The following is a 20,141-nucleotide window of genomic DNA, read 5'->3' as shown; positions in this document are numbered from 1 at the left end:
TGAAATGTTAAAAATAAATAAGAATGTGTTGAATCTTGAAACCATTATAGATAACTAGTTCATTTTCCGCGCCACGCGCAGATATTGTCTTATAAATTTTAAATTTAATTTTTTTAAAAAATATTTAAGGTTTAATTTACATTATTTGATACCAAAAATCACAAATATGGCTAAGAATTGGTTAATTTTATTTGTGATTTTTGGAGAATATTAAATTGATTGATTTATTGCTTATAGTTAACATATTTGTTTTATTGGTTTTCAGTTCATAGTAATGTATAGTATTATATTTGGTGAGTGTATATATGTTGTGTTGTTCCAATGTTTGAGTTTTCATGTTAAAACAATACTATTCAAATTCATGACTTTTAACGATTAAATGTATGTTTTGTTGTTTTCTCTTGTATACGTACAAATTTTATTATTATTTTATTGAAAGTTTTGTTTATTGATCATAGGCATATTAATATAAATTTTTTTATCTCGGAATTTTACAACATTTGTTTTCGTATGCTGACATTTTTTTCATATTTTCAATACCTAATCATACAAATAATACGTACGTGTGTTTTTTAGAAGAAGTTTTGATCCCGCAAACTTGAGCAAAACTCTTCATCATGTCAGCTCATCCATGTTTTCCTATAACCTTAGATTCATTAGATGCCTCGTTAGAACCTTTTACGTATCCACAGATGGTTTTGCCTATTAATTATATAAAATAGATTACATTGGACTGAAAATGGTGACTATAAACCAGCTAACAGATATGTTTATTTGTGTACGTGCAAATCTTACCTAAAAAGTAAGGTGCAATTTTATTGGTTGTATACAAAATATATCTTGAAATCGGAAAAGAATTATCTTATCTATTAAAATCAAAACAAAAGAGTAAAGCTTCAATTCTTCAATACACACAACCTAATTACATATCTGATTGATGCCTTGAGCTAGACTCATACGAAGAAACACCATGTCATAAATCTGCGTAGAAGTTTGATTTGCTTTGACAGAGATTTGTTAGTGAACATAAGTCCAAGTGTAATTACTTGCTTAATTTCCCACAACGTTCTCTCTTCAATCTTCATATCCTCATCAATCACTCTCTCTCTAAGTTATCCGATCATAAACTCTTATTTACTCAACATACCTCCTTTCTGGATCTTCTTGTTCCTCACCAGGTTTTAGATTTGTAATCATTTCTAAGATAAACAATCCAAAGTTAAATATACATGTAGATGATAACACAAACAAAAACACACGTAACTTGAAGTTTTTGTATTTTCTATTTTCGAAGAAAGAGCCATTACTTGATGAGTAGGTTTCATCTCCAATCTTGAATTGAGAAATCAATGGTTCTTGATCATCATCGATAACAAAACACTACTTGCATTCAGATCAAATATAATCTCAGGTCATTGTTCGAATATATAAAACATACCTTCTACAACTCGTATAACTAGGCCTGGGCGTTCGGGTACCCGTTGGCGTTCGGGTACCCGTTGGCGTTCGGGTCGGGTTTTTGGATTTTGGTTCTTTTTGATAACACCTCTTAGGTCTCATTCTAGTAAATTTGCAAGTACGGATCGGGTTCAGATATAACACATCGGGTTCAGGTCGGTTTTGCATCACATCATATAACCCATAAAGTAACCATATATCATTCGGATTCAGGTTATATCGGATCGGTTCGGATATACCCGAAATAAAATCTAAAATTTAAAAGCAAAACATAAGAAATATATACTTATTTATATATAATTAAGTATTTAAAGTAGTTATTTAAATTTTTAATACTTATTGTTAGATACCATATAAAAATAAATATGAAATTGAATATTTGAAGTATATATTCATGTTTCATATAATTACATTGTATATAGTTTGGACATTCGGACCGGTTTCTTCGGATATCTTTTTGGATTTTTTGGTTTTTTCGGTTCGGGTTACCCGTTCGGGTTCGGTTAATAACACTTCGGGTTCGGATATGTTTTGTACCACCTTATGAGATCCATTCGGGTATTTTTTACATTTCAGACCGGGTACGGATCAGATTTTTCGGTTCGGGTTCGGTTCGGATTTCGGATTATGTATTTTATGCCCAGGCCTACCTATAACCACTCCTAATCTTCTTCTCCATGACGAAGCCAATGAAGAATTGAGCGTAAGTCTCTAATATTTTCTCCACCGGTCGATTCTGTAACCAAAGCGATCAAGTTACTGTTAAAAATCTTACCAAATTCTTGTGACTTAGCTTAAAAACACACGCCTTTTCTCTTTCGAAACCATCTTTATATAAACCTAACATGTCTCGTTTCTTAACGTTCCTCTGTAGTCTGGAGATATCCGCTCCATTGCTCTTCCTCACAATTTTCTGTTCCCAGAACTCATTTGAAACTGCATCGAGCATAGGCGGATGTGAATTTGAGGCTTCTCCGGCATGTTCGTGGTAAGCAATCATGTCTTTTTGAGAGATAACCATCCAAAGCAACAGCAAAATGTAGATGTCATAAGAAGATTAGAAACTTACGAATCTTTGATTCCTATCAGTTTTAGAGACTTCATCTATCTTTAAATCAAGCTTGAGTAGGTGTCTTTATCTATTTAAAAAATGAGAATCTGAACTTATAGTTAATCATGGTTTAAATGGAGGAAAAATATAAGTGAGTACCTACTACACGTTTTACTGAATTTTCGGTAGAATTCGCCAGCAGGGAACTCTTAGAATGTAGTGGGAAAAGGGAACATGAGAGAGCCGATGTGGATGATGATCATTAAAGAAATCGACTGTCACGTACTTGGTTCCGATAAGGATGTCTCCTTTGGAATTATTGCAAGCTTCCCAGAAATGGATTAGCCTAAACATCAACTTGGAATCTCCTGGTCCTGCTGAAACAAAAGTGGAGAATGACTTGTATTGCAAGGTGGCGACTGCCGTTTGATTTGCCATAGTGTTGAGATGCGTTTGCTGAGGAAGAGATTGTTGGGTTGGGATATATATATATATATATAGTCTCGATTGGGAAAGGAGAGAGATGAGAAGCATTTCATTTTAAGTGATTAATTAAGGGATCTTCAAGAGGCATTGATATAATTGAGTAAGAGGAGGGATGTGGAGAGTTACACGCCGATTTGTCTGGAGGATAGCTTTGATTCATCATTGTTGCTGTCGCATGCGTTATACAGAGGAGATGGGAAGACGATGAGTTTTGGAGGGTCTGTAGATGCTGTGACAACTTAGGTTAGAGGAAGAGGAAAGTAAAACAAACTGGTCATTAAAATTAATGAGCCTATTACGTAGCACAGATTCATGGCCCAACAGCCTAACATCCTTCATAACATGGACAAATGATTGGTTATGAATATTTTGTCTTATGTGGCACACCTAGAATTGCTTCAATTTAATTCTTTTTATATAGTAGAGATTAAAAGTTTAAATATTTTTTTTCATTTTGGTAAACGTTATCTATCCTTGCTCTTAGTGGTAAAGTGGTATCCAACAATAGTGTTCCACAAAAATTAATCAAACATAACTCTCAAATTAATAATTTTAATATTTCATGAATTATATAGTTTTTATTAATCAATTTTTCTTATAATTTTTAATTTTACTATATGTTTTGAGTCATCAATCCAATTGATCAAAACATTACTAATGAGATTAAACAATATATCTGTTAATATCCCCTATATATTAATTGAACAACATTTGAAAAGATGTAACCTCAATTTTGTAATAATTAAAAAAGACAACTTGCTTATGTGTCTATCAATTAGGTAGTTAATTAGTCATACGTGTTAGCCTCACATTGAAATTGAAAAACATGTTGGTCCAATTCGATTTTTATATCTCACTAGAAACATTTACTACCAACTATATGATATAATATGATATTAACTAAATCAAGGTGACTATTTATTATATATTATTTCCTTAAATAAAACCTACGGAATTACCTAATGTGATTATGATATAGTAATTAATGATTTTAAATAATGAAGATTTGCTAATAATTTGTATGCTTCCTATCATTTTTGTTTAATTCTTTACTATTAAAGTAAACTACACAATTACATTAATCATATTTTAAAAATTTAGATTTTTTTTGTATATGTTGTATTTTGAATTTTTCAAAACGAGTATAAATTACTAAAACTGTTAAAAGTCTCACATAAACTTTTGTGATCAATGTTTAAATTTTTTTCTATAATAAGATACAATGATAATATAAATAATTTTATTTTAATAGGTGTTTATGTTAATATATATAAATATACTTCATATCGTTTAAAATTAATTATATATCATATATAATAGATGAGATTGATTATTTTGATTAATTTATTCTAAAATGATTGCGAATAAACAAGAGCGGTCGTTTGATTTATATGTGCAAACCAATTTATTACAAAATAGTAACTGATTTCTTAGTTATTTCATATATAATTATTATTTTATTATTTCACAATATGCAGAAAAATATAAAATAAATATTTATTCTGTACAAGACGCAGATCTTAACCTAAGTATGCATCTCTTTAATAATTTTGAATCCTAAACATTTTCTAAATCTCAAGCCAAAATAAAAGATAGAAATGAGAATAAACTCAAAAGTCAATATTTATATCGAGCAATAACCAAAATGAGACAAAAAAGAGAAAAATATCGAAGATAAATAGGATTGGCACGTAAACGTAAACTTTTCATAACCATAATTAACTTTTAAATTGCTAAATCATGATATAAAACCGAGCTGACATAGTTTCTTTGTAACCAAATAGTAGGCATGAGATTCTTCGGCCTAAACGTTAAGTTTTTATGCGATAAATAATTTTTTGACCTAAAATATTTTGAAAAATAAGATGAGTTCATAAATTTATGTAGTTAACAAATATATTAATTCGATCAATAATATAATTTTTTTGAATTCGACCGGGGTAATTTCGTAATAGAAGACGAAGTACTCATTAGTAAACGACCAAAAGCCACGACATTAGAGTGACGTGGAGGAATCTGATTGGTTGTAGACCGTTAGGGTTTTTCGTCTGATCGAAACAAAGAGATTTGGAGCTTCGATGACGTCTCCGCCGAGAACATGCGATTAGAACGTTATGCTCCTCAGGCGGAGGATACTATCGCTCACGGCGTCGCTCAGGAGCTACAACCACAATACCCGCGACGCTCTCTCTCCACCTTCTTCTAGTAACTTCTCTTCCTACGCGAAACCTCCAATCGCCGCCGGAGACATCCTAATCCGCGAAGTGAAACACTGGTTCAAACGCGACGCGCCTCCGCAAAGCCACGACCTAATCAACCGCATCTGCGACATCCTCAAATCCCCCTCGAGCGACGGAGATGACCGCGCCTTCTACCACCACCTCACCTCCCTCCGCCTCCGCCTCACGGAGAAGTTCGTCCTCGACGTGCTCAACCACACGCGCTACGACCTCCACTCGTGCCTCAAATTCTTCGACTGGGCCGCTCACCAGCCCAGCTTCCACCACACGCGCGCCACGTTCCACGCCATCTTCAAGATCCTCCGTGGCGCCAACCACTTCCGCCTCATCGTCGAGTTCCTAGACGGGAGCGACGGCTTCGAAGGCTACCGCCACTCGCTCCGCCTCTGCGACGCGCTCGTGATCGGATACGCCGTCGCCGGGCGCACCGACGTGGCGCTCCAGCACTTCGGGCACATGAGGTTTCGAGGCTTGGATTTGGATACGTTTGGGTATCACGTGCTGCTGAACGCGCTTGTGGAGGAGAAGTGTTTCGATACCGTTGATGTGATCCACGATCAGATCTCCGCGCGTGGGTTTGTCTGCGCGGTCACGCATTCGATTTTGGTTAAGAAGTTGTGTAGGCAAGGGGAGCTTGATGAGGCCGAAGCGTATCTACGCGCCTTGCTCCCTGATGATCCTGATGGTTGTGGAGCTGGGCTAGGGATTCTGATTGATTCTCTATGCTCTCAAGAGAAGTTTCAGAAAGCTACTAAGTTGTTAGATGATATCAAAGTGGTGGGAACAGTTCCTATGGACCGTGCTTATAGCATTTGGATTAAGTCTCTTATAGGAGCTGGATTGTTGGATAATATCGAAGGTTTCTTGCAGCAGATTAGTCCTTTGGAAGGTTGTGAGATAGAGGTTGTTAGGTATAACTCTTTGATCTCTAAGCTTTTGAAAGAGAACAATCTTGGGAGTGTGTATGATATCTTGACGGAGATGATGGTGCGTGGTGTTTTACCTAACAAGAAAACGATGAATGCAGCTTTATGCTTCTTTTGCAAAGCGGGATTAGTAGATGAAGCTCTTGAGTTGTACCGGTCGAGGTCTGAGATTGGATTCGCTCCTACCTCCATGTCTTACAGCTACCTGGTTCGCACGCTCTGTGCAGACAGGCGTGTGGAGCAAGCTTATGATGTCTTTAAAGGAGCGATGGACCGAGGGCATTTTCTCGGCGCGAAGACGTTTTGTATACTTGCAAACGCTTTGTGCTGGAACGGGAAGGCTGAGATGGCGAAGGAGCTTGTTATCGTTGCATCAGAACGCGACGCGTTGCCTAAGTTTCTAGGCGGTTGCAAGGTTATACCTGCTCTCTGCGATGCTGGGAAAGTGGACGACGCTATTTTGATTAACGAGCTGTTTAACAGAAGCGGCGTAGCCACCACGTTTGGAATGTTCGTCAGCTTGATATACGGGACGATCAGGTTGATGAGGGGAGACAAAGCTGCTAAACTCATCGTCAGAATGCAGGAGAAGGGATACACTCCGACCTATAGTCTCTATCGAAATGTCATTCGATGTGTTTGCGCGATGGAAAGCGGTGACAGAAGCTGTTTCACCACGTTGCTTAATTATCAGTTGTCTCGTTGGGAACACAAAGTTGGAACCTACAATCTCTTCATCGAAGGAGCAGGGTTTGCAGGGAACCCGAAACTTGCGAGATTAGTGTATGATCTGATAGGTAGAAACGGTTTCACGCCGACGCTGGATTCGAACATCCTCATGCTTCAGTGTTATCTCAAAAACGAAAGAATCGCTGACGCCCTCCACTTTTTCTATGAACTGCGGGAAAAAGGTGAGGTCAAAAGGAGACTATACCATGTAATGATCGTTGGCCTCTGTAGAGGGAATAGATTGGATGACGCTATGCATTTCTTGGAAGAGATGAAGGGAGAAGGGAGACATCCTAGTATCGAGTGCTACGAAGTGCTCGTACAGAAGCTATGCAACAGAGAAAGGTATGAGGAGGCGGTTGGGTTAGTTAATGAGTTCAGGAAAAGTGGGCGGCGTATTACATCCTTCATCGGTAATGTTCTTTTGTATAACGCGATAAAGAGCAAAGGGGTGTATGAAGCGTGGACACGGATGAGAGATGTGGAAGAGAAGATCCCTGAGATGAAGGCTCTTGGTGAGTTGATAGGAGTGTTCTCAGGGAGAATCGAAATGGAAGGAGAACTGCGGCGGTTAGATGAAGTTATAGAGAAGTGCTATCCTCTGGATATGTACACGTACAATATGCTGTAGTTTCAGCAATATCTCTTGAGGTGGTGATTTAACTTTTGGTCTGAAATAGAAAAGATCCAACGTTAGGAAAGCTATGGAGTACAATCTAAATTTCCCTTGAAAATAGATATTAACATAGATATGCGATGGTATAATAGTGATTCTAAATATCCAGGGTACTTACAAAATTGTCTCCACAAATGCTCCATCGACATGCTGCTGCTCAATGTCCTCTTCGGAAGAATCAGCAGATTCAGTCCTTAATCTGTTTACCTGTGTGCCAACATGAAGATGTTCAGCAACTAACGTTTGGGATACTTCAAGACGCTTCTAGCTATGAGTAAATGTTAGTGTATATTACATTTCCCAAAAACTGAAAAGCTGTTTGAATCCCATGGTGCTCCTTGATGTACAGAAAAAGACGTATGATCTGCAAATAGTATTTATCATCAGAAAACAATAAAAAATAACATAATACAAACAAGCATCTTAATGCGGAAAACAAAAATTCAACGTTGGGAATTTGAAAGCAGTAAACTTATTCCAAAGAGAGGTGAATACCATAGTGGATATGTCCTCTTTAACTTGGGCATTTGTCTCTGCATCATAAGACTGGATTTGACCACCATTATCCTCGATATTCTTGATTAGTTGAGTGGAATATAATATCACCCCAAATCTCACAGGGACTTGATTTTCGTATAAAGATCTTAGTGTGTCAATGGACTGTAACATTCCAACATTAGTTAGTCAGTTCAAACGCTCTGTACTTATGAATAGAAGAAGGGCCGGCAGTGCCATAAAAGGGCATATGTGAGACTTGCCTCAAGACCGCAGACAGTGGCTGGATCAATGACGTAAACTGCATGGAATAGGTTCTTTCGGATGTAACGTAGTTGCCCAGGGAAGGCAGGCATCAAAATCTTAATACAACGTGAGAGAAATACAGACAATTAGAGATATCATTTTTAAATTGCATACTGCTCACAAAAGAATATCATAAGTATCCTCAATTATGCCAGCTGTACTAATTACCTCGTTAAGATTACTCCGCCAGCGCTTGTACATATCATCCTCCTCCAGATTGTTGAGATAATTAACATGCTCAGAACGGAAATCAACCCGATATGAATCCGGCTCCGGGAGAGGGGTAGTTAGTAAAAGTTTCCGTATGGCTCCATCAGGTATCTGACAGTTGCATATATATGTTAGCACATCCACAACAAGAGTAATCAGAGCTCAGTGTCCTAAATAGACGAAAATCTTCATCATAATTGTATCATTTCAATATTTCCTCCATGTTATATAAACCCAAACTTTAATTTTTCTTTCATTGTTCACGCATCAAACAACAAGTGGGGTGTATGTCTGAGATCTCTAGCAAAACAGGCAAAAAAGGCCAAAGTCTAAAAATTTAAGACCATTCTTACAATATGTTTCATACAGCACTAGCCTAAATGTTTAAGCGCCCACAGTCGGTAAAGAATACCTTAAGCTTTGAAAACTGGTTGGCCAGGGACAACTCCTGATGAGCCAAATCCATCAACCTACAGACAAGAGGATCAGACAATCATTGGAGAGGAACTATAACCAACGACGTAGACATATTAGCTTTTAAAAAGAGTAAACGGAAAGGCAAACGAAAACCAATACAGCAAAACAGATATCGATATGTAAGTAAACTGAAAGACGGGAAACTAGCTCCATACTAAAGTGGACTTAGGCAGGCGAGGGAAAAAATAACAGAATTTCCGCTCTACAAACCATAAAAACATTCTCACTTCAAGAAAAGGACCACTAATTTACACTATATATGCCTTGATCAAGACAAAAATCACCATGTGCAAAAAGGTATTACATGTATAGGTCCATATCTTCAATGTTTAACAGGGCACCATTCAGAGCCAACAAAGCCTTGCCAGGGGGAACCATTCTCTGGTTTGAAAGTATTTCTTCTTTGATTGATTCATTGAGCTGCACAAATGAACCAGATCGTTAGAATCAGAAGAACCAAAAGAAACAATTCAACCAACAGATTAAGGTTATCACAGCATCAATAAACAATGACATACCTTCATGCGAGATAATGAAGAAACAACGCTTGGAAAGTTTTGATTGATTTCTTGCATAGATTGCAAAGGATCAGAGGCATGGACTATTCGCTGGGCTGTTTGGTGTCCTAAATCTGTAGAACGAAGGAAAATTATGAAACACTTATTAACTTCTACTATCACCACCAAAGCCAAAACATGCAGGATGGATAACTACCTTTGAGCTCCCAAACATCAAGCGTATCTGATACAGTTGATGATAGGAGATAATCCCTAAAAGCCATGACTTCTGATCTTAGCTCGGGTTTCCTGTCCTGCAAAACAAGAATCGCTGACCCAAATGATTACCCAGCAGAAAATGATATACTGCTACGAACTATTTTTCCTCCATTCCTCTCTTATCCATTAACAAACAAAAAAATCAAACGGACTAAATTTTAAAAAATGTTTGGATGTATTATTCTACTAATGTTGCAAATTAAACATACCAGGATTTTAGAGAATATAAAACCCCTAACATCTTGACTAAGATCTTCAGTCCTTGGATCTTCAAGAGTGATACCTGAAACTCATAGCCATAACACTTAAAGGGTGGCAAATTCACAAGTAACATAAAGAACATACTGAACAAGTAACTGATAAAAATAAGCTTTTCCTTTCAAAGTTCCGGTGGCGAAATGACACAAAAAATTGAGCTAACGCTAACCTTTCTTTATAGCACTATCATCCATTGCCTTGTACTCCATGTTCTTCAAAGCAAGCTCCACACCATAACCAGCTAAGCTAACATTATCCCTTGCCCCAATAGCACCACAGGACCTCGTTTTGCTTTCACAACCCGAAGGTAATACTGGTCTAACAACATACGTAACTTTCCCCTGTAAAAAAACTAAGGCTTCGTTAGAATGCACACAATAAAAGCAGAAACACGCTAAGAAATGGAATCCCTGGAAAATGAGCCTGAAGTTGTATCAACTTATCAAGACAGTAATAATAGAAAGACCTCCTTAGCGGCTTGAGCAAGCGAGAGGTGAAATTCCCTAAAGCAACCAGTCCCAACAGCCCCGTATAGAACAGCAACTGGAGTTCCAGCTTTCGAATCAAAATGAACGTGATCAAAGTCAAAGAGCTCAGGCCCCTGAGCAGCGTCTCCTCCAGCACTGGCATCCAACGAAATGCAGCTTAGAGAAAGAAAAAAATCAAATTGTGATCTTTAACCCAAAGGAAGAGAGAACATCAGAGCATACGTAGGAGGAGAAGCGAGCCAGGGGAGGAGATCCGCAACATCGTAAAAGAGCGAAGAGCCAGTATCGACCCAACAGCAGTGACTCGCTGACGGATCATCTCCGTGAGGGAAGGAAGAGAGAGACTCATCAGCCAATTGACGGTAAAGCACAACCCGGGGCGACGCGGATCTCAGAGTAAGCGAGAATTGAAAAAGAGAAGCCACGGGCTTAGCCAATAACGCAGAGGCCTGTGTAGATATCTTGAGGAGACAATCTCTAGCCGATTTACAATCGGAATCTCCATCGGAACCAAGCCAAGCTTCGTTGAACTCCCAGAAAAGCTGCTTCGATTCTTTCGAAATCAACTCTCTGTTCACAAGAAAACGGAAACACTCGAGTGAGAATCTCACTTACTAAAAATGGAGATCGAACGAAGGGAAGAGATGCATTTACCCAGCCTCGAGGAGAAGAGGAGTACCCTGCCACTTAGCTTTAACAGCCACCTGAACATTCTTGGGTCTCCGATTTTGAGCGTTGACGGTGAAGACGACGACGAAGAGGAGAAGAAATACATAGATCACGGATCTCAGATTGGTCCCCATTTCTTACGACGGAGAAGAGAAACCCAAAACAAGCCTACCGGGAAGAAGTTAAGTATTCATTAGTTAACTCAAAGGGGTATTTTCGTGAAAACGGTCAAAAGCCACGACATTAAGTATGACGTGGATGTATCTGATTAGTCGCCCATCTCTTCCGCGACAGAAAAGATACGAATGTGCAAAAAAAAAAACTCAAACCCGGCCAAACCGAGTAAATTAAAATAAAACCTAACCGAACCAAAATTGAATATCAAATCCCTATATGTTAATCGAGAAACATTCGAAAAGATGTAACGTTAATTTTGTAATAATTAAAAAATACTTCTTGTTTATGTGTAAATCAATTTTTAATCCTACGTGTCAGCCTCACATTGAAATTGAAAAACATGTGGTCCAATTCGATTTTTATATCTCACTATAAACATTTAATACCAAATATATGATACCATATGATATTAACTAAAGCAAATTGACTATTTATTATATATTATTTTTTAAAATATGATATTATTTATATAATAAGATACAATACAATGATAATAAAATCATCTAAATAAATAATTTTATTTTAATAGGTGTTTATGTTAATATATATAAATATACTTCATATCGTTTAAATTTAATTATATATCATATACGATAGATAAGATTGATTGTTTTGATTTATGTATTATAAAATGATTGCGAATAAACAATAGCGGTCATTTGATTTATATGTGCAAGCCAATTTATTACATAACTAGGATTATGTCTCATGCTATGCATGGGCATTACTATGCTTAAATACATTTTATTCTAAATTTGAAAATATTTGTGCTTCAAATTTTGAATTCAATAATATCAACTCTGAAAAGTAAATATAAACATTAAGGAATACAAATAAAAAGTGAAGTTGGATATATTTATGTTTTAGCTTCCATAGGCCATTAAAAAAAAGTTAAACTTCATATTAAGATTTGACCCCAAAAAAAAACTTCATATTAAGATAGAACATATCCATAAAAATAATGTGAACTGTTTATTTAGATAATGAAAAACAAACGATCTTGCACAAAAAATCATAAAATATGCACTTTCTAAATTTTATTTTTATATTTCTATATATATGATCAATTTGTTTTTTTTTCAAAAAAAAACTTATGATCAACTTGTTTGCAAGAAACAAAACAAAGTTATTAAATTGATAGCCTTTTTTTTCAGAAAGTGATTAATTTCATAGCTTTGCGATCGATCCATTTTCAATTACATAATATTTATTTTATTATTCATTTAGTTTGGAATGAAACAGAATCAAATAGCCTTAATTGATTTTTTTTAATGAAAGAATAGCTTTAATTGATTTTTATTACCTTTACCATGTACATGTTAAACTAATTAGGCTCATACACTTTGATAAACTTCTTTCTTCTAACCCGACGTTGGTGGTCGAGTGGTGTGAGGCGGCTCGCAATGGCCCTAAGGACCGCGAGTTCGAACCTCGCCCTCAGATATACCCCTACGCCGGGCCACCCGGGCCCACCCGGGCCCACCCTGCTACTTCTGGGGTGGAAATGAAGTGGCTGCTGCGGACATCGAGGGATGTCTGGGCCCCGGCCGGGGACCCTCGGTTAACAAAAAAAAAAAAAAAAAAAAAAAACTTCTTTCTTCTACTAAAGCCATAATATCATCCTCGCTTTCAGTTTTTTCAGCAGCACCTATACATCATTTTCACGTTGTCAATGGTTAGATGACCTAGCCTTTCGTGTTCTCTATAACTATAATAAAACAAAATTTATTGCTGAAAAAGCTTTAAAACACTGAACTATATACCTCAAAAATACTTTATATAGTATAATTACTTATATTTATAATTACCTTGTTGACAATGCTTTGATTTTCCTTTCACCTCTGAAGAACTAAACTCTGAAATAGAACTATAGAAGGAACTCAACTGACATCTCTTCACGATGAATCATGAGAAAGATTATGTACTTGAGAAGAATAAACTATTCAATCAGGATTAAAAGGTAGTTATAAACCTGCATCCAATTTTTGTTTGCTATACTCCAACCCCCGGAAAGCAAACTGAAGAAGAAGAAAACGAAGCTAAAAATTAGTTTATAAAATTACAGATGATAATTCAGTATTGAACGTGTTGGTAATTATCTCAGAAAATCTGGGATTTAATAATTTGCATTTTCATAAAATTAGGATCGCAAGAACCATTTTCGGTTACGTAGCCTGTGAATTTCTTTTAAAAACTAACTCTTTAAAAAATTACATAAAAATAAGTGAATGAGACGTGTCACTCATGGAAATGTCAATTAACTTCTGTTTTATAATATAAAAGATAATAACTGATTTCTTAGTTATTTAATATACAATTATTATTTTATAGTATGCAGAAAAATATAAAATAAATATTTATTCTGCACAAGACGCAGATTTTAACCTAAGTATGTATCTCTTTAATAATTTTGAATCTTAAACATTTTCTAAATCTCAGGCCAAAATAAAAAAAAGAATGAGAATAAAACTCAAAAATCAATATTTATATCGAGCAATAACAAAAATGACACAAAAAAAAGAAAAATATCGAAGATAGATAGGATTGACAAGTGAATGTAAATTTCTCATAACCATAATTAACTTTTAAATTGCTAAATCATGATATAAAACCGAGCTGACATAGTTCCATTGTAACCAAATAGTAGGCATAAGATTTTTCGGCCTAAACGTTAGATTTTTATGCGATAAATTATTTTTTGACCTAAAATATTTTTAAAAATGGGATCAGTTCATTAATAAACAAATTATGTAATTAACAAAAAAATATTTAAAAAATTGTTTAAGGACCAAATATATTAATTCGATCAATAATATTATTTTTTTTCCATACGATATTTCTAAAATAATTTTCATATAAATTTACTCTGCGCAAGGTGCAGGTCTTATCCTAGTGTTATATTATATAGTATGTCCATTATGGACCATTTATTTATCAAATTGAAATTATTATATATTCTTTCCTTAAATAAAACCTACGGAATTACCTAATATGATTAAGATGTATATGACAATTAATGATTTAAAATAATAAAGAATTGCTAACAATCTGTATACTTTCTATCATTTTTGTTTAATTATTTACTATTAAAATAAATTACACAATTACATTAATCATATAATAAAAATTTAGATTTTTTTTTGTATATGATGTATTTTTAATTTTTCAAAACGGGTATAAATTACTAAAACTGTTGAAAATCTCACATAAACTTTTGTGATCAACGTTTAAATTGTTTTTTATAATAAGATACAATGATTATAAAATCATATGAATAAATAATTTTATTTTAATAGATGTTTATGTTAATATATATATATTTCATATCGTTTAAATTAAACTATACATCATATAAAAATACATATATACATATCGTTTAAATTAAACTATACATCATATGAAAATACATACTTATATTTGATATTTGCGTTGAACATATATTGAAAAGTTAATATTACTTTTTAAATCTTCATTGTTTTTTTTTAAATGATTATATATTATTGAAACCACTAAACGTTTCACACTAAAAAAAATCGTTGGTGTAAACTTTTGTTACACAAATATGAAAATAATCATAAAATCATATAAGTAGAAACCTCATTTAATAAATATACATATTAAAAAATACTATATTTCTATGTTAATATCCTTTAAATTTAATTATATATCATATACTATATATAAAATTGATTGTTTTGATTTATTTACCCTAAAATGATTGCGAATAAACAAGAGTAGTCGTTTGATTTTATAAGCACACGCCAATTTATTACATAATAGTAAATAATTTCTTAGTTATTTAATATATAATTATTATTTTATTATTTCATATTATACAAAAAAACATAAAATGAGTAATAAATATAAAATATTGATTTTGCACAAAGCGCGGATCTTAACCTAAGTATATATCTCTTTTATAATTTTAAATCTTAAACATTTTCTAAATCTCATGCCAAAACAAAATAACGAAATGAGAATAAACTCAAAAATTAATATTTATATCGAGCAATAACCAAAATGAAAAAAAAGCGACACAAAAATGACAAAAATATTGAAGATATATAGGATTGTCACATGAACGTAAACTTCTCATAACCATAATTTACTTTTAAATTGCTAAATCATGATATAAAACCGAACTGACATGGTTTCATTGTAACCAAATAGTAGGTCTGAGATTCTTTGGCCTAAACGTTAGGTTCGTATGCGATAAGTGTTTTTTGACCTATAATATTTTTAAGAATAAGATCATCTCATCAGTTAGAAATTATGTAATTAAGAATAAAGTTTTTTAAAAATTGTTTAAGAGCCAAAAATATTAATTCGATCAAGAATATAAATTTTATTTTTCCATTCAATATTTCTTAAATAATTTTCATATAAATTCTTGCACAGGTTTTATCCTAGTATAATAATACAAAGGGACAACAATGATAACTAATTCTGATAACATAAAATAAATGATGAATCACTCCCAATGAGCTAACACGATGAAGCAGCATGTTCCCCCTACACAACAACAAAATGTAAATTTAAACTTGGTCAGTAGATTCCTTAAACTATAGATAAAATAAAATAAGATTCAACTGATGACAAAAAAAAAGAATCAGCTTAACCCAAATTCGTTCTATAGTCATCACATGCACGTATGTGGCTTTATATAATTATAAAAATATATACCCAGGGAGAGAGGTATATAGTGAAGAAAGCTTACAAGGAGACCAAACGGAAAGAACAGAAGAGCTAAGAACAATCACTCCGTTGTGACGGCAATAAGAGCGTAGATGATCCCGGGAATATAACCAAACAGCGTCAGTATCAAACATACCCAAAACTCAGCCTGTAAAAGAACAAAATAATTAACTTGTCAAATTTTTACTATACGAGTAATTATAAGATGAAAAAGAAATCACAGAAGTAGTCAGAGTCAAGAGAAAGTTTACATTGCAATTAAACTTGAGAAAGACGCCGAGAGGAGGCAAGAGGATAGCAAGAAGGATCTCTACGAAAGTGGCTGTGCCCATTTTGAAGATCTTGAAATTTCTTACAAGATAAGCCACTAAGTTGTAAGATAACTTCTCTTGATGATTTTGGACTCTTTGACATCTTCTCGATATATATAGACCATATTTTATGAGCCAAGCCACGTGGTTCGTATTTGTACTTCTCTTTTATCTAGACCATATGTACAATAGAAATAGAAAAGATTCAAAAGTCAATTCATTAAAAGGAATGTGTTGAAAAATAGTTAAGATTCAACGGTCAAATCATTATAAAAAAAGAAATGTTGAAAAATGAAATCTGATTATATGGATTATTTAGTATTATGTAGATACATAATTACTATGACTATATATATATGTCACTTTTTAAAGATTTTTTATATTTTCATATCTTTCTAATTATTTAAAATCGAGATTCTTATTATAAACTAATTTAGATATAAAATAATAATTATTAATAAATAAATAATAAATTGAATTTTATTATACAAAATTGTTTTATCGTCTAAAAGTTGAATATGTGCTGAATAATAATGTGGAAGAAAAAAAACTGTTATGAAATGTTAAAAATAAATAAGAATGTGTTGAATCTTGAAACCATTATAGATAACTAGTTCATTTTCCGCGCCACGCGCAGATATTGTCTTATAAATTTTAAATTTAATTTTTTTAAAAAAATATTTAAGGTTTAATTTACATTATTTGATACCAAAAATCACAAATATGGCTAAGAATTGGTTAATTTTATTTGTGATTTTTGGAGAATATTAAATTGATTGATTTATTGCTTATAGTTAACATATTTGTTTTATTGGTTTTCAGTTCATAGTAATGTATAGTATTATATTTGGTGAGTGTATATATGTTGTGTTGTTCCAATGTTTGAGTTTTCATGTTAAAACAATACTATTCAAATTCATGACTTTTAACGATTAAATGTATGTTTTGTTGTTTTCTCTTGTATACGTACAAATTTTATTATTATTTTATTGAAAGTTTTGTTTATTGATCATAGGCATATTAATATAAATTTTTTTATCTCGGAATTTTACAACATTTGTTTTCGTATGCTGACATTTTTTTCATATTTTCAATACCTAATCATACAAATAATACGTACGTGTGTTTTTTAGAAGAAGTTTTGATCCCGCAAACTTGAGCAAAACTCTTCATCATGTCAGCTCATCCATGTTTTCCTATAACCTTAGATTCATTAGATGCCTCGTTAGAACCTTTTACGTATCCACAGATGGTTTTGCCTATTAATTATATAAAATAGATTACATTGGACTGAAAATGGTGACTATAAACCAGCTAACAGATATGTTTATTTGTGTACGTGCAAATCTTACCTAAAAAGTAAGGTGCAATTTTATTGGTTGTATACAAAATATATCTTGAAATCGGAAAAGAATTATCTTATCTATTAAAATCAAAACAAAAGAGTAAAGCTTCAATTCTTCAATACACACAACCTAATTACATATCTGATTGATGCCTTGAGCTAGACTCATACGAAGAAACACCATGTCATAAATCTGCGTAGAAGTTTGATTTGCTTTGACAGAGATTTGTTAGTGAACATAAGTCCAAGTGTAATTACTTGCTTAATTTCCCACAACGTTCTCTCTTCAATCTTCATATCCTCATCAATCACTCTCTCTCTAAGTTATCCGATCATAAACTCTTATTTACTCAACATACCTCCTTTCTGGATCTTCTTGTTCCTCACCAGGTTTTAGATTTGTAATCATTTCTAAGATAAACAATCCAAAGTTAAATATACATGTAGATGATAACACAAACAAAAACACACGTAACTTGAAGTTTTTGTATTTTCTATTTTCGAAGAAAGAGCCATTACTTGATGAGTAGGTTTCATCTCCAATCTTGAATTGAGAAATCAATGGTTCTTGATCATCATCGATAACAAAACACTACTTGCATTCAGATCAAATATAATCTCAGGTCATTGTTCGAATATATAAAACATACCTTCTACAACTCGTATAACTAGGCCTGGGCGTTCGGGTACCCGTTGGCGTTCGGGTACCCGTTGGCGTTCGGGTCGGGTTTTTGGATTTTGGTTCTTTTTGATAACACCTCTTAGGTCTCATTCTAGTAAATTTGCAAGTACGGATCGGGTTCAGATATAACACATCGGGTTCAGGTCGGTTTTGCATCACATCATATAACCCATAAAGTAACCATATATCATTCGGATTCAGGTTATATCGGATCGGTTCGGATATACCCGAAATAAAATCTAAAATTTAAAAGCAAAACATAAGAAATATATACTTATTTATATATAATTAAGTATTTAAAGTAGTTATTTAAATTTTTAATACTTATTGTTAGATACCATATAAAAATAAATATGAAATTGAATATTTGAAGTATATATTCATGTTTCATATAATTACATTGTATATAGTTTGGACATTCGGACCGGTTTCTTCGGATATCTTTTTGGATTTTTTGGTTTTTCGGTTCGGGTTACCCGTTCGGGTTCGGTTAATAACACTTCGGGTTCGGATATGTTTTGTACCACCTTATGAGATCCATTCGGGTATTTTTTACATTTCAGACCGGGTACGGATCAGATTTTTCGGTTCGGGTTCGGTTCGGATTTCGGATTATGTATTTTATGCCCAGGCCTACCTATAACCACTCCTAATCTTCTTCTCCATGACGAAGCCAATGAAGAATTGAGCGTAAGTCTCTAATATTTTCTCCACCGGTCGATTCTGTAACCAAAGCGATCAAGTTACTGTTAAAAATCTTACCAAATTCTTGTGACTTAGCTTAAAAACACACGCCTTTTCTCTTTCGAAACCATCTTTATATAAACCTAACATGTCTCGTTTCTTAACGTTCCTCTGTAGTCTGGAGATATCCGCTCCATTGCTCTTCCTCACAATTTTCTGTTCCCAGAACTCATTTGAAACTGCATCGAGCATAGGCGGATGTGAATTTGAGGCTTCTCCGGCATGTTCGTGGTAAGCAATCATGTCTTTTTGAGAGATAACCATCCAAAGCAACAGCAAAATGTAGATGTCATAAGAAGATTAGAAACTTACGAATCTTTGATTCCTATCAGTTTTAGAGACTTCATCTATCTTTAAATCAAGCTTGAGTAGGTGTCTTTATCTATTTAAAAAATGAGAATCTGAACTTATAGTTAATCATGGTTTAAATGGAGGAAAAATATAAGTGAGTACCTACTACACGTTTTACTGAATTTTCGGTAGAATTCGCCAGCAGGGAACTCTTAGAATGTAGTGGGAAAAGGGAACATGAGAGAGCCGATGTGGATGATGATCATTAAAGAAATCGACTGTCACGTACTTGGTTCCGATAAGGATGTCTCCTTTGGAATTATTGCAAGCTTCCCAGAAATGGATTAGCCTAAACATCAACTTGGAATCTCCTGGTCCTGCTGAAACAAAAGTGGAGAATGACTTGTATTGCAAGGTGGCGACTGCCGTTTGATTTGCCATAGTGTTGAGATGCGTTTGCTGAGGAAGAGATTGTTGGGTTGGGATATATATATATATATATATAGTCTCGATTGGGAAAGGAGAGAGATGAGAAGCATTTCATTTTAAGTGATTAATTAAGGGATCTTCAAGAGGCATTGATATAATTGAGTAAGAGGAGGGATGTGGAGAGTTACACGCCGATTTGTCTGGAGGATAGCTTTGATTCAT

General features: G+C 34.0%; 2 protein-coding genes and 2 long non-coding RNA genes across 5 annotated transcripts; 1 reads left to right on the top strand and 3 right to left on the bottom strand.

The window, feature by feature from the left end:
- Window positions 1-796: 796 nt before the first annotated feature.
- On the bottom strand, window positions 797-4,010 carry LOC125589102. Its single transcript, XR_007325295.1, has 2 exons — window positions 1,308-4,010; window positions 797-1,199 (listed from the first exon to the last, which is right to left on the bottom strand). It is a non-coding gene; the product is annotated as an uncharacterized LOC125589102 (long non-coding RNA).
- Window positions 4,011-5,109: 1,099 nt separating this feature from the next.
- Window positions 5,110-7,366, top strand: LOC125588550 (pentatricopeptide repeat-containing protein At1g71210, mitochondrial-like). The gene is made up of 2 exons (XM_048759954.1): window positions 5,110-7,235; window positions 7,333-7,366. The coding sequence occupies exons 1-2, from the start codon at window positions 5,110-5,112 to the stop codon at window positions 7,364-7,366; spliced, it is 2,160 nt and encodes a 719-aa protein (XP_048615911.1).
- Window positions 7,235-11,463, bottom strand: LOC125589101 (UDP-glucose:glycoprotein glucosyltransferase-like). Of its 2 annotated transcripts, none has more exons than XM_048761343.1 (15): window positions 11,231-11,463; window positions 10,799-11,146; window positions 10,555-10,732; window positions 10,258-10,429; window positions 10,040-10,113; window positions 9,769-9,865; window positions 9,573-9,685; window positions 9,359-9,474; window positions 8,990-9,047; window positions 8,536-8,688; window positions 8,325-8,423; window positions 8,062-8,226; window positions 7,862-7,930; window positions 7,685-7,773; window positions 7,235-7,561 (listed from the first exon to the last, which is right to left on the bottom strand). In XM_048761343.1, the coding sequence occupies exons 1-15, from the start codon at window positions 11,377-11,379 to the stop codon at window positions 7,462-7,464; spliced, it is 1,980 nt and encodes a 659-aa protein (XP_048617300.1). In that variant the 5' UTR covers window positions 11,380-11,463; the 3' UTR covers window positions 7,235-7,461. The 2 variants fall into 2 exon arrangements, with proteins under 2 accessions (XP_048617300.1, XP_048617301.1); XM_048761344.1 differs by having other exon boundaries at window positions 10,555-10,711.
- Window positions 11,464-17,781: 6,318 nt separating this feature from the next.
- On the bottom strand, window positions 17,782-18,896 carry LOC125589100. The gene is made up of 2 exons (XR_007325294.1): window positions 18,293-18,896; window positions 17,782-18,184 (listed from the first exon to the last, which is right to left on the bottom strand). It is a non-coding gene; the product is annotated as an uncharacterized LOC125589100 (long non-coding RNA).
- Window positions 18,897-20,141: the final 1,245 nt, after the last annotated feature.

Source organism: Brassica napus, chromosome C6, assembly GCF_020379485.1.
Source record: "Brassica napus cultivar Da-Ae chromosome C6, Da-Ae, whole genome shotgun sequence".
Classification (NCBI taxonomy): domain Eukaryota; kingdom Viridiplantae; phylum Streptophyta; class Magnoliopsida; order Brassicales; family Brassicaceae; genus Brassica; species Brassica napus.
The sequence above is the reverse complement of the archived record's forward strand: the minus strand, read 5'-3'. Positions and strand labels throughout refer to the sequence as shown.

What these genes read in the sequence shown, in the direction of transcription:
- LOC125588550 (XM_048759954.1), top strand. Translation starts at nt 5,110, where the DNA reads ATGCTCCTCAGGCGGAGGATACTATCGCTCACGGCGTCGCTCAGGAGC. An exon ending in AAGCTATGCAACAGAGAAAG is followed by an intron (nt 7,236 to 7,332) that starts GTATGAGGAGGC and finishes AACGCGATAAAG; the next exon opens with AGCAAAGGGGTGTATGAAGC.
- LOC125589101 (XM_048761343.1), bottom strand. Translation starts at nt 11,379, where the DNA reads ATGGGGACCAATCTGAGATCCGTGATCTATGTATTTCTTCTCCTCTTC. An exon ending in ACCAGTTTTCAAAGCTTAAG is followed by an intron (nt 8,689 to 8,989) that starts GTATTCTTTACC and finishes TGCAACTGTCAG; the next exon opens with ATACCTGATGGAGCCATACG. An exon ending in AAGAGGACATATCCACTATG is followed by an intron (nt 7,931 to 8,061) that starts GTATTCACCTCT and finishes TACTATTTGCAG; the next exon opens with ATCATACGTCTTTTTCTGTA.